At 44.5% G+C, this 25,416-nt stretch overlaps 1 protein-coding gene across 2 annotated transcripts in view; it reads right to left on the reverse strand.

The window, feature by feature from the left end:
• ADAMTS3 (ADAM metallopeptidase with thrombospondin type 1 motif 3) overlaps positions 1–25,416 on the reverse strand; it is a 675,879-nt gene that overhangs the window by 139,562 nt on the left and 510,901 nt on the right. For both annotated transcript variants that reach the window (XM_069630646.1, XM_069630645.1), the window contains exons 9-11: positions 13,700–13,843; positions 11,719–11,851; positions 5,554–5,667 (exon numbers count right to left, since the gene is read on the reverse strand). In XM_069630646.1, coding sequence (XP_069486747.1) covers positions 5,554–5,667; positions 11,719–11,851; positions 13,700–13,843 — 391 coding nt within the window. The remainder of the gene's footprint in view (positions 1–5,553; positions 5,668–11,718; positions 11,852–13,699; positions 13,844–25,416) is intronic.

Raw genomic sequence — 25,416 nt, forward strand, 5'->3', positions numbered from 1 at the left:
AGTGTCATCTGCATAGTTTGTGTATGCAACACCCATGGAGTGAAGTAGGTCGAAGAGGGGTTTTATGAAGAGTTTATAGAGGGTGGGGGCTGTACAAGATCCTTGGGGGACACCACAGTTTATAGTGGTAGGATCTGCGTTAGCTGTGTTGGAGTAGACCTTCATGGCTCTTCCTTCAAGGAAGGAAGTGATCCAGGATGCTGCTTGATTAGAGAAATGGGCTGCATGGGTGAGGTGGGTGGTGAGTGTTTGGTGATCTACCAGGTCAAAAGCAGCTGATAGATCGAGAAGGAGGAGCAAGGCAGGTTTGCCTTTGTCCATGATCTGTGAGATTTGATTTTCTAGGTCTAATAAGGTGGATTCTGTTCCATGCCCGACACAGAAGCCAGATTGTCTTTTGCCTTTTATGGAGTTAGCTTCTATGTATGATTGGATCTGGATGTGAGCTGCTTTGTCCAGGATTTTTAGGAGGAACGGGACTGTCATTATCGGTCTCTAGTTGTTGGGTTGCGCTGGTTCAAGTGTGGCCTTTTTTAGAAGTGGCCGCACCCAGGATTCCTTGAGATTGTTTGGGAGATTTCCTGTTTGGAAAGATGCATTAATGAAGGCAGTAATCAGGGGTGCTAGGTCATTGGCGCATGCCTTGATGATTTTGGGAGGGCAAACGCCTGCTTTGCAGAGGGATGGTTTGAGGATTTTGATGAGATAAAGGACCTCAGGTTCAGTGAAGTCTCTGAAGGAGAATTGAGCGTGATTGAGATTACTACGCTTGTCTTGTGTAGGGCGGTTGGTTTTTTGGTTTGGGAGGGCTTTGCAGTGGTTTTGGATTTTGTTCTGGAGGAGTTTTATTTTGTTGACCAGGGCGGACTGAATGCTGGCACACCAGGCTTTGTCTTTAGTTATCTTGTCAGCGGTAGCCGGAGGAGTGACTAATTCATGGAGGAAATTGGCTCCTTAAATGTGTAGTGATCTATGGGCAATACAGAGGGCTTTGAAATGATTTGTTTCTTAACTGGTAGCCAATCTTGACTTCTCAGTGCTGGGGTGATGTGGTCTCTTCTGTTTAGTGGTATGAGTATTCTTGCCACTGTGTTTTGGATGTGTTGTAGGTTTTGCAGCCCTAGGTAGAGACTATTTGCATAGACTATTCTTGATAATACCACTGAAATAATGACGAGGGCTCGGTGTGGGAAGTTGAGACAAGACAGGATCCCTCTTATTAGTCGAAGATGGTAGAAAAAATGTTTCTGCTTTGCATTGACCTGTTTTCCACAGTGAGATCACTGTCCAGGAGTATTCCCAGGTTTTTAATCACTGTTGAGAATTCAGATTGTGTTCTCTTACTTGCGCACCAGGAGAGAGCTGCCTTTGTTAGGTTTTCATTAGTTCCGTTTTTGTCTAGGTATAAGTCAAGATTGTTATTTGCCATCCAGGTGTTTATGTTGGTGAGGCATTTACTGAGGACATTTTTAGGGTTGTTGTTAGTAGTCATCTTGAAAACATGATCAGTGTTGTCTGCATAGTTGTAGGATTTCAGTCCATGAGTTTGTATGAGCTTCACATGGGGGAGGGCATGTAAATATTGAAGAGAAGTGGGAAGAGGCTTGATCCTTGTGGCACACTGCAGGTGATGTTTTCTGTGTTTGATATGAAAGGTGGTGGGTAGGTTCTTTTGGTTCTGAGACTGAAGAAACATTTCAGGCATTGTGGTGAGTTTTGAATACTGGATTCTTCCAATATCTTAATTAATGTTGTTTGTTTGATCATATCAAATGCGACTGATATGTCCAGTAGCATGAGGGCAGATTGGGTGTTGTCCCATTTCATCTTTAGGTTGTTCCGTATGAAGAGAAGTGTTGTTTTGCTTCCTCTCATGGGTGTGAAACCAATCTGGGACTTGTCAAGCAGTTTGTTGGCTTCCACATGGTTGAGCAGTTCTTTGCACATGTGGGTCTCCAAGATTTCTGCCTGGTAGGGTAGGTGTGATATGGGTCTGTAGTTGGCCGGGCCATATGATTTTCCTTTCTCTACTTTTAAGAGCAGTTTGATACAGGATGATTTGTATGATTTTCGTATTATCCCAGAAGTTCTTTATAAGTCATGTGTAAAGGGCTGGTGATTTATGGGTGAGTAGCTGTTTGTAGATATCGAATGGGAATGAGTCACTGGGGGTTCTGGCCATGTTTGTTTCTTTTTGTAGTTTGCTGAATGTTTCCTGACATATTGTTTCAAATTGGTTGAATGTGGTGCTGGTTATTGGGGTTCTGGTTTTTATGGCCTGCTAGATTGAGTGCATCATTTTTGCTCTAAGGTGATCCGCAATGCTGTCACATAGTAGTTGTGAGGGTACAGTGTTGTTGCTGAATGAGCTTGGGTTTTGTACTTCCTTGATGAATCTGATCATTTCTTTTTGTGGCTTTGTTGCCAATTGGATTCCTGCTTCATAGTGTGTTTTCTTTGCTTTCAAAAATTCTTAAAGCTCAATTTTTCATTGCTAGTTAAATCTGTCCATTTGGTTGTAGTTTTCCCTGAATGTCTTTTCTAGTCTACTGCTTGTTTTCGTAGTTCCTCTGTGAGCATGTTTGGGTGTAGGTTTGAACAATTTTAAGGGTGCTAATTGATCTAACTTGTTTGAGTTCATGTGTGAAAATTCTCTTCTGTGGTGTCTGGTGTCATATCATTTAGTTGGGAGGCATCAGGGTTTAGTTGTTTCTACTATTTGCGTTAGTGTATTCAGCTATTTCCAGTTTCTTTAGTATGTTTCCTATAGCTTTCTATTTGCAGGTATAATGAACTTGGGGTTTTGATGGTAAATGGGATTGAATAATGGTTGCTCCAGAAGACTGGTACCAGTAGGGCCACAGTCGTGAGTTTATCACTGCAGAAGTCTGTGTCTAGAGTGTGTCCAGATCTGTGAATGGGTCTGTTCACCATTTATTTTTAGATGGAAAGTTTCCAGAAGGGTGCAGAGGGAGTTAGTTGTGGTTTCATTTTCTCTTTCAAAACAAATCCTGAAGTCTCCTAGAACAATGATGTGGCATCACTGAATTTTGTCATGAAGTTAGGGTTGTAGTTAGGTGGTGTGTAGATAAGGAGGAAGAGTATGTTAATTTGTTTGTTGAGTTTGACTAAGAGTGATTCACAGTCTTCTCTATCTGTTGAAGGGAAAGATGTGAAGCTCATGTGGTTTTTATGTGCCACAGCAAATACTCCTCGTCTTCTGCCTCCTCTGGTATTGTATTAGTTTGTAGTTGCCAGGCACGCTTCGTGAGTGATTACTTTGTAGTTGTCAGATAGCCATGTTTCCACGAGAAAGAGGGTGTCAGTGCCGCCTTCACTGAGGAGGTCGTAGATTTCCATTGTGTGCGTTGCCATTGAGCAGACTGCAGTCTAGAGTGTGTAATTTGGGGGACTCATTTATTATACTTTTTCTGGAGGTCTGGTTAGGGTGGAGCATGCAGGTTGTTTTATTTATCAGTTGGGTGGGGCTGGATGTTAATGGGTGTGTGTGTAGGTCATCTGTCCCTTCGTTGAGAAGTTCCTGTAGGTACCATTGTAGGTATCTTTCTAGTTGGATGTTAGATTGTCTGTGCAGCACATTTTCCAATATCTTATTATGAAAGGAGTGTTGATGGCAGGGAATTTTTGTGTGGCTCCAGTTCTTATTGTTGCCGTTAGATGTGGAATTTCTGCATTGTATGGTTGTGTACGTTGAGTTGGGTGGTTTGTTCTGTGTGCTATCGTAGAGCTTCCACTGACATCACCTGAGTCCGTTTCTGTGGATTGCTTGATTTCAGATCTGGCTGGTTTGTAGGTGGAAAGGTAGTGGGCAGTTTATGGTGTTTTTGGACTCATTTTAGTCAAGATTTTTAGTTTGTATAATTTGGGTTGGTGGTGATTGACAGGTGTTGTGTACTCTGGTAGCTTCTGTTGTTCGGTGGAGGTGTGGTATATCTTTCCCCTTTTTTGCTCTGTTCTAAACTTTTGTTTGTTTGTCCTCCTTGTATAGGGGCATTGCTGTAGTTATGGGTGTCTTGTGACTGTTGTAGGTCTATGAGCTATTTGTGCTGAGGTTGGCCATGCATCAATTATCTGAGTAATAGGCTTACAGTGCAGATGGATTTGCTGTGGTTGACAATTGCTGTCTTCTATCGTCAGGGCAGCTATGTAAAAGGGTTGGGATTACAGCACAAAACCCTGTAATGACAGATGCTGAATTTGATGATTGTGATGAGTGCCATTTTTGAGCTTGCAGAACAAATTTGCTGTCACTGGTGCCTGTAAAGCATTAAGACACGTTGATGCTTCCAGAAATATTTGATCACAAGGAATGTTCTATGCTTATAGTATTTTTACCATGAAACATAAGATACCAAGGGAATTGTAGGCCTCTTGTTTATCTTCCACTGCTGCCAGTGAATTTATCAACCTTTAATTCATCTGTGCATGTATTACAAAAACTATGCACCGGTGGAAGTACAACCTGGCACATTATTAGCACTAAAGAAAAATATTTCCCCAGTGCAAAAAACATTCTTCCTTGGCATTTTTTCATAGGGCAGTGTTTGACCTAGTATAAATAGGGAATGGTGTTTGCAGCAGGGCAAACATTGCCCTTAGTGGTAATAGGGAAGAGAATTAGCAATAGGAAAAACATTGTTCTTATGTAAAAATGCACTGAAAGAATAAACACTGGGCCTCATTACAAGTACTGTGGTGCAGTAAGGAATGGCAGTAACAGGTCGGTAAAGTCATTACCGCCACATTACCGCACAGCCGTACTACAGGTTTGGCGGTGAGGAGGAGGAATTTTCTCCAGCAAAAATCTGGAGGTACATCTGCCACTAGAACTCCCAACATCGTCAGAATCGGTGGAATTATCACTGGAGAAATTACCACCTGCAGAATTACCGCTGGTGGTAATTCTACCAAAATCCCCATGGAGTCATATGAACTGCAGAAAATTGGGATTTACACCACCTACCACCACTTGTAATCCTGAGGTATATCCCTGGGGGCAAGTTGCAGTAACTGTAAATCCGTTTGGCAATATTTCTGGAGATGTACCTCCAAAATACGGCCAAACTTGTAATGAGGCCCACTGTCTTTAATGCAGGCTTATTTGCTCAACCATACAATAGTATGGATGATTAAAGTGGGCTAGGATCCACTGCAAGGCATGAGTCAGTCATTTCATAGGGGTAAGCTTATCAACCATCAAGTTTGTACCTTTTTCAAAATTCATCCCTTTGACTTTAGCCTAACAAAGTTGTGTATTTACATCTTTTTTTGAGAGAATTGTTCAAAATAGAACACGGCAACGTCCATTGATCTGTTTTGTTAATTGCCCTCTATACAGTAGAGGCAGGAAGCAAACACAAGGCTTGTGCATTTGCTTGGTGCAATTGGCAAAAACAGGCTGGGACTATGGTAAACACCTAGATTTTCCAGGTTTCTGGCTCTTTATTCGTAGAACACAATTATAGATCTGTGTCACGTACTTTACCTTGCAAAGGTTTCATGCAAATGCAAGAACTGTAAAAGAAAACCTACTTTTCCTGGCGCGCATTCAGTTCCATCCAAAGGTGGTCCTTTCTTCGTCTTACAAAAGTAAGGATTGTCTGGATGGCTGCACCACAATTGTTTGCAAGGGTCGAAAGTTCGGAACTGAAACAGAATCAGCAACATGTATCAGATGCAAGGTTATGTGCTATGTTTTTGGTTCAGGTCATTTAAAAGAGACTCCCAACAGGTACATGACTGCCACTGCAGGGTCTACTGGTATCACAAGCATTGGGGACTTCACTATTTTGTAAGGCAGGTGAGGTGCTTTCTTTCAGAGCCACCTAACCAGTTCAGGTCATAGCTGGCACATAGCTAGCTATCTGGAAAAGGGTTCCTGGGGCAACTTCTTACCCACCCTCACTGCTAATCCTCTACATAAACTGGCTCCCTTGTGAGGCGAGAATCAGAAATAAGTGGATGGCAACATAAATAACAAATTGGGTTACTTCCAAATAAGGAGTACATTGCACAGGAGACAGCATACCCTATTCCATACAATGTTAATCATTCCCTAGACATACTACTGAATTCCACTCAGTATCCACTCAGTATCAGTGTGTTGACAACAAGGAGTTAAAAGTCATTCTGAACCACAGTATCCTTCTGAGGTGCTGAGGGAATCCAAAATCTAATTCAAATACCATTGTGTATAAGGCAACACAGTATTTTATTGAGACAATGCAAACCAACACGCTCCCCAAGATGACAGATTCAATAATTCAATGCATTCTGGAACAAAAGATACACTGTCATGAAATATCAGAAATTGATACCCAATAGAGACCCTTGTTGTGATGCACTAAACACACTTTAAAAATGTAACCCTATGAAAATAAAAGTAATATAGCAATAGTATATACACATGCAATTTTAAAGATAATGTTATGCTTCCATAGTTCGCAATTTAACACTGTCACATCTAAAGTGCGCATGACATTATGACCATAACTTTCCTCAGGAATATTTGGCCCTTCAATAATGAAGACCATGGTAATGTATTCAAGAAGTCACATTTGAAGAGCCAAATAACACATGACAGTGACACAATGAACTTCGACTTGGACTTCAACCTGTCCATATGAAAAGTTTTGGGCATTTCAAATCAGGGAAAAGTGTGTCCGAATCAGGAAGTTGGAGATGTTGAAAGTGCAGCTGAAGTTCATTATTTGTCAGAAAAGCTCTTCTTATATGTTCCTATTTATTTATTTATTTTAATAGTTTTTTTTAAAAGTGCCTAATACCATACTTCATTTTGATTTCTAAGTGCGGATTGATTGATTGATTGATATTTTATTTCTGTCGCGCTCGTACACAAGTGTTTCAAAGCGCGACAAGGCAAGGGAGGGTAACAGGGGAGAACAAAACAGCGATCTTACTAGGCCCAGTGACATTGAGAACACGCACGTGCATGGGAGAGGGGGAGGGCAAAAGTGCATGGAAGGGGGGAGAGGTGGAAAGTGCAAAGCAGAGGAGAAACAGATAAATAACAATAAATGATAAAGGCAACAAACAGTGGTAATGCAGCCAGGAATTTGCAAGTGCTAGGTTTAAGGCAGCAGACAGGGTAGGTCTGATAAGTGCAGGAAGAAAAAGGGGGGGCTGTATGGGTACAGATGCAGACCCCAGTGCAAGGGGTGGCCCGGAGGCAGTGCGGGAGGGTGGCAGGATGAGCAGGTACCTGGGCACAAAAGACAGAGGGTGGCCAGGTGCACGGTGCCAACAGAGAACAGATCAGCAGGGGAGAGGGGGAGAGAAGGCAGAAGAAAATAGGAAGGTCTTGAGGTGCTTCCGGAACAGAGATGGTTCTCCTCAAGTTTTAAAGTGGCATTGGGATTCGGACCTCTTTGCCCCTGTGCTATCCTATCCTTCCTAGGATGCAATGCTCCTCTTGTAAAGCTTCTTTGGAGCCACATTCGCTCTTGATTGGAGATGAATGTGTAGAGGTACAGTCAGACATCCACACGCCAAGCTCCACCCCTATGCTGCCTATATGTTGGGAACCAGAGATGACGACTTGTGAAGTTCCAGTCAGTGTAACAATACCGCATAGAACATTAGAGACAAGGGGCCTCATTACGATTTTGGAGGCAGCCATGCCGCTATTTGCGGCATGGCTGCCTCCAAACTCGAGTACGGGTCCAGGTTCTTAGAATGAGGAATTATAGGGCCATTCCAACCTTGGATGACCCGCTAATTTCTCATTCAATTTACCAATCCCCATTTGAGCGCCCATAGGGCTCAATGGGAATGGGGAGGGAGCTAACAACGGGCCCGTTGTTAGCTCCCTGGTCCCCTCGCGGGACCCGCAAAGGACGTCTGGTCTGATCAGACGTCCAGAGCGGGTCCCGCGAGGGAACCTCGTAATAGGGCGGAATGGGTTTAACGGCACCAGCACCATTACCGTCGCCATTAAACCCATTCCGCCAGGGTCATAATGAGGCCCAAGATATCCATTGAGGAAACCCTACCTAAATACACGGAGACATAGGGCCTCATTACGCAGTAGACGGTAGCTAATAGCGCCATGGCTACCCCCTTACCGCATTCCGGGTCCGTGTTCCCGGAATAGGGACTTACCGGGTCATTCTGACCTTGGAGGACCCGGTAAGTCCCCAGTCCCCGTAGGGCTCAATGGGAATGGGGATGGAGCTAATAATTATTATTAGCTCTGAAGTCCCTCAACCGGTCCCTTCCATAATGCCTGGGAAAACCAGGCGTTAGGGAAGGGACCCGCTAAGGGACCTCGTAGTAGGGAGGTAAGGGATTACCGGCACCGGTGCCCTTACCGGTGCCGGTAATCCCTTACCGCCTACCGCGTAATGAGGCCCATAGTATTATTTTGGATGAAGTTCCGGAAGAAATTTGCATTTGAACAAAGGAAGGATCCTGATGACATCATATGAAATAGGAGTTGACGCATCTAGAGGCTGGATGGAGAGAAGGAACGTAACAGTATTCTCTAAGAATTGAAGAATAAATGGTACAGATGAGCAACATTTCTGGCTCGAGATGAAGGTGCTCATGCTACAGAAATGCTGGAAAATATGTGAATCCGTTTACACGTGTACAGTGCTGAAACGCAAGTAGGGAAACGTATTAATAAGTCTTGCTACGTAGTGAATTAGATTGCAGTGATGCGCCAATGTACATACATTTGAATGTATATAATCTGGATGTTCCACAGCGCACTTTAGCAGGCCTGAAACTTCCTGAACAAGAAAAAGATTTTCAAATGAGTGGCGCAGTCGGAAATTACTGATGGCAAGGCAAGTTTTAGAGAAGATGGGGCTGGCCCAGAACCAATGAAATAAGACCACAGTGAAACAGATGCCTGTCAAGAAGGCTACAACGAATGTGAGAAAGGGACACACTTCTGTTTGCAGCAGCATGAAAAAACACTAAAGGTTTCTACAGTTCATCATTTAATAGGATTAAATGCTCCAACAGGCTTGAAAAGAGCTGTTTTCAAGCCACATGGGGGAGATTGAAATAGCTTGGGTCAGGCTGTACCGAAACTAACAGACACAGTGAAGCTATACTCCCTTTATTTCCCAGACAAAGTCAACAGTTGCAAGGCCAAGTTCAAAAGCCTAATTGTCTGTCAGACTGAAGGAGTGTTGATGATAGTGGGTTAATTGGAGGGGAGGCATGATCACGCCGAGATTCCATGCACCTGGGATGGTAGCCTGTGTGCTGCTAGCGTGTGTAAGATTCTAGAGGGGTACAAGAGTGCCAAACCTATCATAGTGGGCAGTGTAATGAAGAGCCTTATAGTTTGAAGAACCTATTGATCGTCGTGTATTTAGTGGCAAAAATGATGACCAGTTATTGGGGGTGGGTTTTGATGCCCACCTGACTTAGGTACCCAATCATAACCAGTGGCTATATAGAACGTATACGTAGATGTTCACTGAGAGCCAACCACAGCTACTCATACATTTTGAAGTTTGCTACGTAGTGTGATGTCAGCAGTGATTAATTTCTGTTATAAAAGAGCTGTTTTTTTATGAAATGTTTCGAGATCGAGCTGCGCGGTGTCCGATGATGCCTGCTGTACTCCCTGTTTTAGACAATTGATATTAAAACAGAGCGCCCTCTGCCAAACTTACTGAGTCATTTTTATTATTGATGTTTGAGTAATTTCTGCATCCCCATCCGCCTCTGAGTATTGCTACCTCGTCTTAAAGGGCTCTTGGGTGGAAGAGTTCAAATGTCCTTATCTATATTTACAGATTAGGTGTCAGCTAAGCCGAGGCCCGTTTTACTTCGGTTCCTCTTCAGTTATCCTCTACAGCTCTGGTTGCGTGGATGTCAATGCTCCGCGACCCGTGCAATGTACAATTAGACATTGTTTTACACAGTGGTGTTTATGAAATTATTATGAAATGATTGTTGGCCCATGGCCAATGGTGCAAGCCCCACAATGCCCGATGATGGACTACTGCCCTCTCTTACATTGTTAATGTCATGACATTTCTTTAAACGTAAACACATGTATAGTCTTTCACAATTCTCAAGGTAGCATTAATGGTTCCTGACACAGACATGTGGTGGTGCCAGATGAAATTCATGTATTTTCTATGAGTAATATGAAAATCGTTTAGCAAGGATTCACTTTTGAATGAAGGATGGACATCTTCACACCCAGTAACGGCATACAGATAAATCATTTTGAACCTCCAGTTACCCCAGTCCACTGGATTTGCCGTAAAAATCCAGGTTAGACGTCCCTATTTTTTTCACATTAGCAAGTTTGCATCTCCAGTCCTTTCTCGACTTATGCCAGGGGGCGGACCCAGCCTAAACTCAGACACTCCATACATCAGAGCCCTAGAATGAGACCAGTGTCTGCCTCTTGACTCATCTAACACAATTGCACCACTCAATCCTTTATATAACTGGGCTAAAGAAAGGATGACACGTTGTGTATGTATTGCCTTTTTATTGAACAGAGCAATGAAGGGGAATCACCTACCCTAAGCCTCTGGCACCAGAGAGTGACAGGTACTGCCTACTGTCCCGGGGCATTAGGAACATAGTATGCATAAATGCCCACCATGAGTTTCCCAGTTGCTAGACTCAAAAATACTAACTATTCTTAGCAAACTCTTGATCACACTGCAAATGCTCACAAGTTGCTCTTTGTTGATGTCTGTTGGTTTATTCCTAAATGACATTCATGAAACAGAAAGGAATTCATATTGCCCCCCACACACTGCTCCCATACCTAATGCTGACACTCCCACATTACCCTCACATACCGCCCCTACACACACACTGCCCCCTGCATGCAGCCCCCACTCACACACTGCCCCACACACTTGCCAAACGCTCTAACTGCATACAAACACAGTAACCTACAAGACACCTCAAATCACAAGGCACAGTTATGCAGTTCCCCAATTGCTGGGATTGGAACTCTTTTGTAATCATTTTTTTTTTTAAATGAGCAACACTAGGGATATCCCCCCTTGCCCCCTCCGAGTGAGCAAAGGATTTTGAAAGAAGTGAATACATAAACCTACATATGAGAGATGCCTAGCAATGGAGATTCTATGCAACCACCACAGTGCTGTAACGAGTATAACACATGTGATCATGAAACAAGGCTTAAGACATAACACTGTGTTTCTTTCCCTCCAACTATCATGCAATGATATCCAGAAAAGATCTCCCTCTGACAGAAAGGCGTGATAAGGTCATATGAATGACACATGCTGTGGTGTCAACACTGAAGCAAGGCTAATGAATTCATGACTTAGGGGTTCTTTTATTAAATGTTACTGACCAACTTCATGGGTTCTTTAGTGGTGATCATGATAGACAGAGATAGATTAGATACACAAACAGGGAAGACAGCTCACTCATTTTGTAAGCACATTTCAGCACAATATTAAAGTTAGGCGTAAAAAGACAGCAGTGTGTGTGTTAAAATGACAGCGTCTTTACAAGGCACACAGGGCTAGGTGTTTATTTTACAGTTTTGAGTAGGAATGTCCCCGTCTAAAAAGAACCAAGCCTTCCTTGTGATCTGAAGGAGAAAGCTTAAGCCACATTTACTGCGTGCCTTTCGTTGGGAAACAGATTATATTATAATAAATAACACTTGTGTAAAGGTATGTTACTTCTTAAAGGGATGATTGCTTGACGTACAGCGGTGCACATTTTGTAGCCAACACCAAAATCGAAGCGGCACTGCTCATCCATGGAGTAGTTGATTCCTGGCAATTCAGGCAGCTTGGGCCAGTCGTGCTCAAATGGGTCATCGAGGAGGCAGTCATAGGAACTGTGCAAAAGCAAACAATTGGGGATCAGTATTTTACATCCCTATGAGTGTTATCAACATTTCATGCAAACATTACAATTTACTACGTGGACACCGGAAGAGCAATAGCTCACCGATTCATGTGTCCCACACCTAGATTGCTTGAATGTCATCATTATGAAATCACAATTTCAAGCAAGATGCTATCAATATGAAATTCCATCACTGTACTTTATACAGCTGTATTAAAACGTGTAGCGTGCAATATAGAGCAGAAGTGGCACAGTATCTGGAATTGATGTGCTCTTCATTACAATGAAAGAATCACTGCAAGGTAGCAGAGACTTCTGGAGGGCATCGGGTTGAAAATGCACCACTGATCCGTCCAGCAGAACATAGCGCAAACTCCAATGTGTGACCAGATGTGGCATCTCTTTGGCGATTGACTTGAAATTAGCTGGTGATCTCTTTACAGATATCAAAGGATACAGTGGAATTATTTCACAAAAACCAAAAGCATAGAAGAAGAGCTATCACAACTCCTGACTCCTTAATTAGATGGAAGAAAGCAGCTGCATAAAGCCTTTGACTCAAGCCACTGTCTTTATTTTTGAAAGAATATTTACTGTAAACTGGTAGCTGCAGGATGTCAATATACAATAAGTAATGACCGGTACACATGCACAATTAAAAGGATTTACAGATGCATAAGACTGCAGGATGTCAATATCCAATAAGTAATGACCGGTATATATGCACAATTAAAAGGAATTACAGATGCATAAGGCAGCAGGATGTCAATATCCAATAAGTAATGACCGGTACATATACACAATTAAAAGGAATTACAGATGCATAAGGCTGCATGATGTCAATATGCAATAAGTATTGACCGGTACATATGCCCAATTAAAAGGGTTTACCGATGCATAAGGCTGCAGGATGCCAATATCCAATAAGTAATTACCGGTACATATGCACAATTAAAAGGATTTACAGATGCATAAGGCTGCAGGATGTCAATATCCAATAAGTAATGACCAGTACATATGCACAATTAAAACGAATTACAGATGCATAAGGCTGCAGGATGTCAATATCCAATAAGTAATGACCAGTACATATGCACAATAAAAAGGATTTACAGATAGATGCATAAGACTTAAATGGTTTCAGTGGCAAAGTATTCAGAGAACCACAGTGGTTTCATATTCGCCATAGGGGTATTATTTAGTAGTAAATTGAAGTATACTGGTAGCAATTACTATCTGTATTTTCCAGTTAATCACGTCTAGTCACTGGGCAGATGCAACTAGGTAGGCATGGCTAATGGCATCCCTGGGTGAGAAGTAGGGGATTGATGAGGTTCTGAGCCAAGACATCATCCGTCTCTGAGAGTCTTCGGTGCAGAGGTCCTTATAGGAGCAGCAAAGGTGACTAACATTGATGAGGAGGAACCGAAGAAGCCATTCTCGATTGCCCCACATGGAACCTTTCACAAGATTATAACTCGCAGACGAACCCTCAATCAAAGTGAGCGTTGATAAAGGCATCTCATGGGCTCTGAGCAATGGGAAGGGCTCAAGTCTATTGGTTGCACTAGTTTATGTGGGTACATCAGAGCTTCAGTGGGCACTTAAAAGGTAATGGATGCAACGGCGAACATCAGTCAAGCCGAGCAAACTATTATGGGGTTAAGTAGCGGCAGTCTACCCATACAAGTACTGGCATTTGATATTGTGGAATACAAATCAGAATTATGTTGAAGAAACCAGCTGGCCTATCTATAGGACAGTCTTCAAGGATAGAGCCAGTTTTGTCCAGCAACCTCCAGTCACAGATTCCCTGAGGTGGGAAAGAGCTGCTTACTGTATGAATCTCTTGAGTTCCTGCCCGCTGCAGCGAGACCAGTGGTAGCGGTGAAACGCAGCCTGCACCAATGGAGCCATCACACTGCCCATGGCTGTTTCATCTCCACAGCGGTTGCCCTGGCCGTCATGCTCCATGCCTAGTCTAAAAAGCCAAACAAAAGCATGTAAACAACAGAGTACAATATCAGCGCAAACATTGAAATTGGATAAAAACAATATTGAAAAATATCATTAACGTCATAAGACGGAAACCCTTTGCAATTTTCCCTTTTGGGTTTCTTGATCATGAAAACGATCTGTGTTCCTGAAATATTTGAAGAGGGCGGCCCAGTTGCCCTCATGTAAAGAGTCTGATTATCCTACTTGCTTTTAATTGTCATTGGCTTCCATTTGTTTGCAATATGCTTGTGATTCACATACTCGTGTTTTAAAGCCCACATGCGTATACTACCCTGCTTTTCCATTATGCCTTAATTCGAGCGAGTAGCCCTTGTGTTTTGCCTTGGTCTTGCACGGTATGACGTCCTTTCGTCGCGGGATGTTTTTTCACGGGATTTTTACCGCAAATTGTTTTTCAAAAAATCCATCAAATTTTTTAGAAAATGGGAGGGTTGGGAGGGGGGAACCCCCACCAACCCAAAAAATAAAATAATTCGATGGGTTTTTTCGAAAAGAAATCGCGGTAAAAAAACCCGCGAAAAAACATCCCTCGATGAAATGACATGGAACCGTCTGCACATGGCACTTTCTCCTTCCAGGAGCTACATGTAATTGCTACTCTTTTCATCTTGAAAAACCTAGCCAGGCTCAGTCAGTAGAACCACTGCTGCACTTGTCCCTCCTCTGCAGCTCCTGCTACCAGCTCAGGCTTTCCTAATGGCATGTGTGTGAGATATGCTTACCCAATCCAATTGCCAAACGCTGCATAATACTGAGTCAATAAAATGTTTGTTACTGCATCTCCAATGTACTTCACTTTCAAACCAGCACTGATATGAGGCACCATGTGCCTGTTGCCAATGTAATGAGAAGTTATATTGCCACCACAGCTTCCATTCAGAGTGGGTACACAGTGCCATGCACAAACCTGAAAACAGTGCCAACGTGCTAGCCTGCCTGATTGTTTTATGAAATGATGATGTCTCATGAGGAGAAAATGGTTGAATACAGTATTCTTTTCATGCGGTTCCCAAGACCCAGATGAGGAGTGCCAGCCCAACTTAATCGCTTGTGCAAATCTTGTCTTCACTCTGGGCTGTCAGCGAATGCAGCAAAATTAAAAGACACTACTTACAGTTCCATCCCTCCCTTTGACACTTTTTACAAATGACATGCCTTTTGCATTTAGGTGTCCCACTCCTCAAAGCATGTGACGGGAAATTACTAGAGTGCTTCTTGCAATGTAAATGTCACAACCCTAAATGCACACTTTCTGTTTCTTTCACAGAGTCTAATCAGCAGACCTCCTGTCAAAGTCCTTTGGCACAGTGGTAGAGGAGAGGGACAACTTTTGAAATTGCATTTAAAAGGTCTTAAGAGCAAGTTTCCAGCACTATATTGGTGCGCGAGGTTCACGCCTTTTGGAATTAAAGAACATCCTTATTCAAATGTGATATTGCATGCCAGAGTCAGAGTATAAGGATTACTGCATCCAGCTGAAACATGTTGTTGTCTGTCAGTGGAACACAAACTCATTCTATTAGAATTAGGGAGGTTGACACTTTATTTCAAAAGACAAATAATGAAACTACTATTACTATGCATGCACACAGGACCTGTGAGTGTTATTCTAATGGCTTCTAGCAGGTCTCTATCCAGAATAACATATTCTACTTAGCCTTTTCACATTTAGGTTTATAGTCGTGCTTGCCGGAGGTTTAAAGAGTTAGTTGACAATTCTATTATAGGGCCTCATTACGAGATGGGCGATAGCCATGGTGCTATTAGCACCATGGCTGCCTCCCATACCGTGTCCGAGTCTGGTCTTGTTCGTTTAATGGGGACTTACCGGTGCATTCCGACCCTGGCGGGACCGGTAAGTCCCCATTGGACAAACCATTCCCCATTCCCATTTGAGCCCCTATAGGGCTCAATGGGAATGCGGAGGGCGCTAATAACGGGCTCGCGAATGGCAAGCCCATTATTAGCGCCCTGGTCCCTTAGCAGGACCCGTAAGGGACGTGTGGTCAGGCCACACGTTCCTTACAGTTCCCTCCAAGGGACCTCGGGATCGGGCGGTAAGGGATTACCGGCACTGGTCTCCTTACCGGTGCCCGGTATCCCTTACCGTCCGACTCGTAATGACCCCCCCCATAGTCTAGAATTCTAACCAATTTACACCAGAGAGATTCGAATGTCTCATGTAGCTCATCCTCTTATCGATAGTGTTGATGCAGTTACCATATTTCAAGTTTTCTAATCACTTATCAGAACTCGAACTCTATTTTATCATCTATCGTATTATTGACAGATTGCCAAGCCAGCTTCATGTCCAGAACCAATGTATGCAATCCTACCTATATCTTGCATCATTTCTTGTACCAGTTCTGGATTATTCCTCCAGATAATCTCAAACCAGATCAAGGGGCCCAACTTTCCAAATAAAATGGTGACGTGTAAGGTTGCCCAGAGCAATGCCAGTGGTTCAGAATAATTCAAAATCTTTCACCCATCACTTTTTTGGTTTCAAATAAAATGATACTACACAACTTTCACCATCCTAAAATCAAACGGATAAATTGACCCCTCTGTGCACAAACTATGCTTTACGCCTCACTCTCTAGTGCTTCCCCTGTCATCTGTCATGCATTCTCCACTAATACAGACCCTCCAAACAATATCTATGCTTCATTATAACATTATCAGTGGGAGGGTGGGCATTTCAACCTGGGAATTCACAGTTCACACCATCCTACGCACCAACCATACTGTTTCTGGCTTCTACGAAATAGAGATTTGGCCCTTCCTGCTGCCAGGGTGAACTTAAGAAATGGCAGATGACCATTCTTATCCTGTTGTATTTGTTGCATGTTTGTCATGCTTGGCCACAGTGTATTTCTAGGGTGCCAAAAGGACAGGCAGTGTATGATTCTGGTCTACCACAATGAAACACATTCTTATGAATTATTCTGAACAGTTAAAGACTGTCCCATTGGTCTTTCTCAAGGCACTATCTAGAATGGGCGCCTGAACACCCTCGGGCTTTGGCGTGTTATAAGTACATTAACATACCATAACAATATGAAGTCCCCAGAGATCTATGCAGTCCCATTCACTCATCAACATCTTCATGCAATCACTGGCTGAGGTTATCAAACACATCAAGAACGAATTCCAGCACTACACATGTGACACTCTCTAGACTGAGCAAGGCTCCGTCATTTTGAGCGAGACCCAGTTGGATGGTCTAGGATAGAACTTCACTAAGTTGTCCATATTATGTTGTTTCTCTTAACATTACAATTCTGTTGAAATAATATTTGTCACAATTACTAAATTATGGTGATTTGGTGCTTAAATGTATTGAGAGACCTAGATACATTGAGGACTCTAGACTGTCCCCTCTTCATTGACAAACTATGCCATTTAAATCCCCTAACAACCAAAGGATCAAAGCAATTCCTTATTATATTTCTTTCACAGTCATATCTAGGTAGTGAGGTTAGGATCATCACATTTGTTAGAACCTCAAAGCACATGATTTCTGGGTGATTAAACCAGGAAGAAACTCTTTTTAAGAAGAACAACCTAGTTCACCTACATGACCTTTGAAGTGGCACTAATGTTTGGATCTTGTTTTGAGTCATGACAGAGAGGAAGGAGGTCATGGCTGGAAGCAGGCTTAGGGAATAGGGTATAAAAACTCAAGTGGAGGTGGCGTAGTTTGTTAGGAATAAGGATAGGGAGACCAAGTGAGTGACTGAAGATTCTCAAAGATTTAGGGCAGGTTACATTTTTTTAAATGTATTTATTGATTGGATATTTGTAAGGCGCATATACAACAAATGGTGTTTCAAGGTGCCACAAGACAAAAAAAGGGGGGGGGGCAAGGGAGAAAGATAACAATAGCAGTCGTAACAGGCATTGTGACATTCTGATCGTGCATGTGCAGTAACAAGAAGTGCAGGGAAGAGGGGTGGGGTGCCAGTCTGTGGGAAATGTGAAGTGTTAGGGTGGAAAAAGAGGGGCAGGGTAAAGAGGAGAGCGTGCCAGTGAAAAATGGGGGGGGGGGCAAAGAGGGGGAAAGAGGGGCTAGGCAAGTGCTATGGGGAGGCCAGGAGGGCAAGTGCCTGGGATTGCATCAGGTGTAGGGAGTGAGGGCCCACATGCTAAGTGCGAGAAGGGGGGGTTGACTGGGCGGGGCGAGCCTGGCGCCCTGTAGAACTCAGAGGCAACCAGGCAGCCATTTACTGCAGCAGACAGGGGTGTTAGCCGGGGGAGGGAAGGATGAAGATAAAGTGAGGGTCTTGAGGAGCATCCAGAACTTCAGGAGATCCGGCTCAAGCCTGAGAGGGGCAGGGAGACTATTCCAGATGGAGGCTCCTCCTCTCTGCTTAGAGAAGCTTTGGATCTGCAGAGAGTTGGAGCTAGAAGACCAAAGGGCTGTAGCAGGGAGGACTTTAGGGAGTGAGAGTTGGATTTAGCGGTGTCCCAGGTCACAGAAAGCCTTGTGGATGATGCAGAGGGTCTTGAACTTGATTCGAGCAGCAACCGGGAGCCAGTGGAGCGATTTTAGGCTGGATGGATGCGGTCCTGGGCTTGAGGTCAAGGATAAGTCTCACAGACCTATTCTGGATTAGTTGAAGGGGGAAAAGGAGTATAAACAAAGACTGAGAAAGAGGTTGTTGCAGTAGTCCAGCCTACAGAGGACCAAACCTCTGGAGACATGGAGTTTCTGTAGGAAGGTGAGAATGGGGAGAATGCCTCTGAGGAGGTGCAGCTGATAATGGGCCTTTTGGCAAGGTCCACAATGTGAGGAGAGAAGGAGAGAGAGGAGTCAAAGATGATACCAAGGTTTTTTGCCTCACAAGAGGGTAAGGGGAGGGGGCCCATAGAGGGCGGGCAGAGGGTAGGAGGGAAGGAGGGAGCTGGAGTCCCAATGAGAAGGACCTCTAAGGCAGAGATCATTGGCAGCACACCAAGCCAGTATAGCAGTCAGACAGTCAGGTATGAGTGAGGAGGAAGAGGAGGCAGTGCAGGGAAGCTTGAAGAAGAGCTGAGTGTTGTCTGCATAACACTGGAAGTGAGGAGAGAATGGGGAGAGCAGGTGGGCCAGAAGGGCAAGGTAGATCTTGAAGAGCCTTGAGGGACACCACAGTTAGAGAGTGTAATAGGGGAGAGTAAAGGACCCAGTAGAGCAGATTTGTCAGGGTAGAATGACTGACTGTGTCAAAAGCAGAAGAAAGATCCAGAAGGATAAGAACGGATGGAGAATTGGAATGTAGATATGAGAGCAAGTCTTCACAGGTGTTCTGAAGAGCAGTTTCCGTGCCTCTGCTGCTCTGAAGCCAGACAGGTGGTCATGGAGACAACCAACATATTCAGTGTGTTGGATCAGTTGGGAGATGACCAACTTCTCCTGGAGTTTGCAGAGGACGAGGTAATGGAGATAGTGTGGTAGTTAGCTGAACAGCAGGCTTTTTGAGGAGACGATGCACAAGGGAGTGCTTGAGGCGTTAACTGCAAAGGAGTGATCACAGAAATCAGCTAAGGCTGACGCAAGGGAGGAAATGTTGTCCTTAATAGTTCTGGAGGAGCAGGGGAGCATTTTTGTGGAGGAGACTTTCATAGAGAGGACTTGTCTATAGACCTCACCTGGTGCTATGGGCGAGAAAGAGGAGAGTAGGAGAGAAGGGGAAAGGTTGGACAGTGGAGGGAGGTGAGTAGAGGAGAGTGAGGACAGGATGTCCTGAGATTTGGTTGAGAAGTGAGAGATCCATGAAGTAGAGGATCAAGGATGGCAGGCGAGAAGTGGAGACTGTAGTAGGATTGGTGAATTTCTTGCAGATTTTAAACAGTTTGTCAGTGTTGTTAGTGACCCTAGAGATGCAGGCTTGGATATGGGACCTCTTCTTCGAGCAGACAGAGAGTTTGTATTGCCTTTGGAGCAGGCAGCAGGCCAGTCTGTCAGAAGATGTTCCAGATGCCTGCCACTTCTGATCAGCAACTCTGCATTTCAGAGAGGCTAGGTCGGAGTCATACCAGATGTTGCACTTGGATGCAGGCTTCACAGGGATCCTCATGACAGGGGAAAGGATGTGCAGGGTGTTGGTGATGGAGAGGTGAAGATTAGCAAAGTCAAAGTCGGTGTGGGAGTCTGTGGCAGGAGTGAGAGGAGGAATGAAAGTAGTGGCAAAATCAGCAACTGACACTCGCTTCATTGAATGACGGAGAAGGAGACTGACATTGTTGGCAGATGCTTAGCTGGTGGACCTAAGAGATCCAGGTGAGAGGAAAGGAGAGTCTGGTCAGACCAGGAGGGAGGTGTAGTGAGAGGGCTGGAGATGGGGATGTCTGCTGAGATGAGAGCATCCAAGGTATGTTTGTATGAGTGTGTCAGACCGTAGGGATGAATGGTAAGGGACAGAAAGTCACAGAGGCTGCAGAAGAGTTCAGTTGCTGAATCAGGAGAGTCAAGGTGATTACTGAAGTTTCCAAGGAGGAGCAGCTTGGAGGTGGAGGCAGGAAGAGAAGAAGTGAGGTCAGACCACTCAGAGAGGAAGCGGTAGACCAGACCAGGGGTCTAGTAGATGGTGGAGAGAGTCAAGAAGAGGGATGGATAGACACCAAGCCTGCAGACGAGGCATTTAAAGTAAGAGTAGGTCTGAATGGGAATCATAGTAGCAGGGACCCATTCAGAGAAGATCAAGGGAACGCCACATGCAGACCGGTTAGGCCTTGGCTTAGAGAGGATCTTGTAGCACTCAGGGAGGAGTGTGTCAAAAGCAGTGACAGAGCTGGCAGTGAACCACGTCTCAGTGAGAGTGAGAACATCAGGGTCAAAGTCTTCAAGAAGGAGACAGATATCAGAGGAGTTTTGAATAGAAGAAAAAGAGTTGAGGGTAGCTAGGTGAAGCTCCTTGCCACCTTTGAAGTTCTTCCAAGGAGGGGTACAGGAGGGGCGGATGTGGTACACCCATTGGTGGTGGAGAAGGGGCAAGCGGGATGGCAGACAGAGGAGTGACAGGAGAAGGGGGGAAGTTGATGAGAGATGGAAGACAAGGAGGTTGGGATGAGAGACTTGGGCCATGACAGTGCCATTCAGATAGACATTAATGATGCACCTAGAGGATGAGAAGCGTGCCAAGAGTACATCCCATCTGGTGCCACCATTAATGGGCAACAAAGGGAAAGTGGGAGGACAGAGACCATATGAGGGGTTCAGAGAGGGAGCGACAAAGAAGATGTCTGTGACAGTGTACCTGGAAAAAGCATTGACATAGGTGTCAGCGATGAGCAGGCATGAACTGGAGACCAGGAGATCTTATCTTAACCTTTTCCTTCCAGGCTTCGAGAGAGAGGTAGGATAGGTGATAGAGTTGCAGTTAGAGTAATTAGGAGAGATGCAGAGCACCATGGAGGCAGAGAGCAGAGAGATGGAAAGGGAGAAGAGTGAGAGAGAGACAGAGAAACTGCAATACACACAGAAACTGCACGATGAACTCACCAAGTGGTCTAGGCGCAAGACAGTTACAGAAAAGTCAGGTGATCAAGACATCTCAGGTTGCAGAAAACAGGGTGGGTAGCTTGATGCATGGAGAGTCTCCTCTTATTAGATCTTAGGATGCTTCGCCTGTCAGAGAATCCAGCTGCCGCTCTCTGCTTGTTAATAGCAGCTACCCCAGGAAATACTGTGTTAGAGCCACCTCAAAATCAGTCCTTCCGTGCTCTGTATTATGGCACTATGTTCATCATGTCTCCTCCTTTCTGGTATAGGCCTCCATCACAGTTTCCTCTGCCTTTCCCTTATTTCTCCTCCCAGGCATAAATGACTGCACCAAAGGGCACCACGAAGCAGGTGGGGAGTAGCCTGCTTGCACCACATACTGTGTCAGTGTCAAAAGTAATGGTTTTGGTGTCGGAGCTGCAGCACTTCTATGCAGCACATGCTCCGATACTCAGATTTCTGCATGTTATTCTCTCATCGGTTGTGGAAAGGAGGTGCGCCTCGGCTCTTGTAATGCTTTCCTCCTTGTCCTAATATGATGTCTACACTGCTCCAGTCATTCACCAAATCATGATGTATCTGCAGCATTCAAACTGTTAATGCAGCCCGTGTGTGTAGCACAATTCTCAATGATGCCTCCAGATCCAAATACTTTGTGAAGCCCAAAGCACTCATCGAAGATGGCCACTGCTCTTGCGCATAGGGACTTTACCCATGTGTCAGGCTATGCCACAACTGGCCCTCTTGCATTGAGTGAATGAGAAAAATGTAGATGGCTCATCAATTGTCACAGACTGTAGACCATCTGCCACACAGATGTTTGATGCCTATCTACAGGACATTTTACCCAGGGGAAAGGATGATAACCCAGTACAGATTTGGTATTTCAAGCGGTCCATCTGGCCAGTGGCACCCATGTGATCTGGTGCTGAATAGCTATGCTGAGCCCTGCAAATGTGTAGTCTGAGATACTTCTGACATTCAGGGCCAATTTCTACGAACTTCAGAAGAACCATAGTGCCCCATGTTAAATAATTGACATTTCAAATAATGAACAGTCACTCCACTGTATGAGACTATGTAATGAAAGTTACCCACACCCAACAATCCAGGTCATATGATGGGGATGATTTGGTACTCTTATACATCAGACTCCAGAAAGTGTAGTAGGGTTGTTTTTTTTAGTGTGCAGTTGTAAAACAGAGGGTTGTAATAGTTAACAAAAGGTATTGGACATTTTTGACTTGCACATGTCATTGCCTATTGTGGAAATCATGTTTTTGAATCCTACTATTGTCAGAATCACAAGCACCATTTGTCATATCTTTCCGGCTCCTTCACCGGGCCCAGTTGCCTCTTGAAGGTCTCAGGTTTACTCACAGGGGTTTAGGGGGAGCAGCTGCCGCTTTGATTTTTCTTGCTGTCAGAGGGCACAACAACACTTTAATGTGCTTGGACTTTCTCACATGGTGCAGATCTCCCTTGAACTACTAAGGCTCTCTTACTGGGTGTATCCATCACCTAAAGATGAGGCTCTCCAAAAGAGCACAACAATCCTTAAAGTTATTGAGCTTTCGCACACTGCAGCCACCCACTAAAGTTCTCCAGCAACGTGGCATCCATCCCTTAATTTTGTGGGCTCTCTAACAGGGTATAGCCACCCACTAAGGTTCTTGGGCTCTTTCACAGGGTGTAGCCACCTCTCAAAGTTCTCTGGATCACTAACAGGACTCAGCTACCACTTCATTTCTTGGGTTCTCTCACAGGGCGTAGCCACCTACTAAGATTCTCAAGCTCTCTCAAAGGGTGCAGAACCTCCTTAAGTTTCCCAGGCTCTCTCACAGGGCTGAGCCATCCCTTAAAGTATTGGATTCTCTCACAGGGTATAGTCACCCTATAAGGTTCTGTAGCTCTATCACAAGGTGCAGCCACCCATTCTGTTTGTGCTTTCTCACAGTGCACAGAACCCCTTACAAAGTGTGGGCTATGTCATAGGGAAGTCTGCATGTCCCTTGAGCCTGCCTAAGGGCATCTGCCCAAATGCGAGTGATGCCAATGTCATGTTGCAGTTGTCTGTGGCGCTGGCACTAATTTGGCTAGCTGGATCAGCGAGAGGCAGGTTTTGAGCCTTCAGATGTCCTTGGTGGAGTCGATATTGAGGTATAGCTGTGTGTCGTCAGCGTATTGGTGGATGTTGTGTGTGACTAGGAGGGCTCCCAGCGGCTCCATGTATAGACTGAAGATCACTGGGGAGAGGGTCGAACCCTGCAGGACTCCACAGGTGATGGGTATCATTGGCGATCTAGAGGAGTACATCTGAACAAACTGCTGGCAGTTGACGAGGTGGACATGAACCAGTCTAGGGCAAGGTTGCTGATCTCCAAGCGCCAATGTATGGTGTCCGTAAGCGCCTAGTTGTCTATTGTGTCGAAAGAAGCCAAGAGGTTGAGTAGAACCAGGAGGCAGGGGTGGCCCGTCGTTGAGGATGTTGAGGGCGTCGTTGACCACCTGTATGGGTGCTGTCTCCGTGCTGCCTCAGGGTCTGAACCCGGATTGGTAGGTTTGGAGGAGATTGTTGGTGTTGATGTGTTGCTGCAGTTGTGCGGCTACTGCTTTCTCAATTATCTTACCTAGGAAAGGAAGATGGGTGATGGGGCAATATCTACCTAGGTTGTCAGGATCCAGAGTGGGTTTCTTTGGTAGAGGGATGATTTGTCCAGTTTTTATGGTCAATGGGAAGGTGTCTTGAGTAAGGGAGCTGTTGATGATCTCTGGGTAGGGAAAGAGAGCTTCTGAGGGGAGGATCTTGAAGATGGATGCTGGGAGGATGTTGTCTGTATACGAAGTGGCTTTGAGGCTGACTAGGGTTTCTACCAGGCCTTCTGTCGAGAGTGTCTTGAATGTTGTCCAGGGTGTGGAGATTTGGCACAGAGGGACGTGAGGTGGGTCTCTGGATGCAGAGCTGGTGTCTATGTGCTGGCAGATCTTACTGATCTTGTCGATGAAGAAGGTGTTGATGGTGGTGGATTTTTTGATGGAGTGTGGTATGACAGGGACTTTGCTTTTGTTGTCGGCTTCTGCTATGGTGTTCTGATAGTAGGTGGCCTTGTCTGTGTTGATTAGTTGATTAGTTGTCACCGGGTTGCTCAGAGTTCCTTGAGGAGCGACAGGTCAGATGAAGTCCTGGAGCAGTGCCAGGTTTTCTCTTGCTTCCTGATTACTCTTTTGCAGAGGTTCAGTTCTTACGTGTACCAGGGTTCTGTCGGTTTCAGTTTGCAGGTGCATTGTTTCAGAGGCATGTGTCGGTCAATGAATGCTGACAGGGTGGACTTGAGTGCTTTCAGTAGAGAGTTGCAGTTTGGTTGGGAGTGCTCCCTCCATGTAAGATGGTGCTTGGCGAGGTCTCCCATGAGGGCTTCCACAGGAAGTTCTTGCAGGACGTGAAGGCTTGTCTGATGGGTTTCTGCTGGGAGTGCTTGACTGGGGTGGTGTGCAGGATGTTGATTAGCTGAATGAACCCAAATGAATAAGCACACAGTGTGACCCTAGGTTTGAGGCTCCTGATTTGATGGCAAAGTATTGCTTAAGACCCAGAAATCAGTTGTGAGTCTGACTGACATGCAGTATAGGATGAATCGAGCCAAAAATAAGTGACCAACCAGTGGGTGTTTTAAAAAAAAGTTTGACAAGACATAGACATAGACAAGAGCATAAACACATCAGTGTGCGTTATGCCTTTGTGTCATGGATAGAAATGACTACATTTCAAAATCACTGAATTTATCTGTATTGAAAATGCTTGTTTAATTTTAGAATATTGTTTTTCATAAGTCCACATTTTGTTCTTACTGTGCGAGCAAACACATTGCAGCCATGTGCAAACCACCAGTTATTGGAATCATGAATGACATCTTATGGAAGTGATGATATATTTCTGCAACAAGACCTGCATTCCTATGTTTTTGGGAAGTACAGGTGAGGCGATAAAAATGTTAAAGATGTTAAAAACTGCAGATTTTTCTTGGTGCCATTAACAAAAAAATGATACT

This window comes from Ambystoma mexicanum, chromosome 6q (genome assembly GCF_040938575.1).
Source record: "Ambystoma mexicanum isolate Mex_15411 chromosome 6q, UKY_AmexF1_1, whole genome shotgun sequence".
NCBI lineage: Eukaryota > Metazoa > Chordata > Amphibia > Caudata > Ambystomatidae > Ambystoma > Ambystoma mexicanum.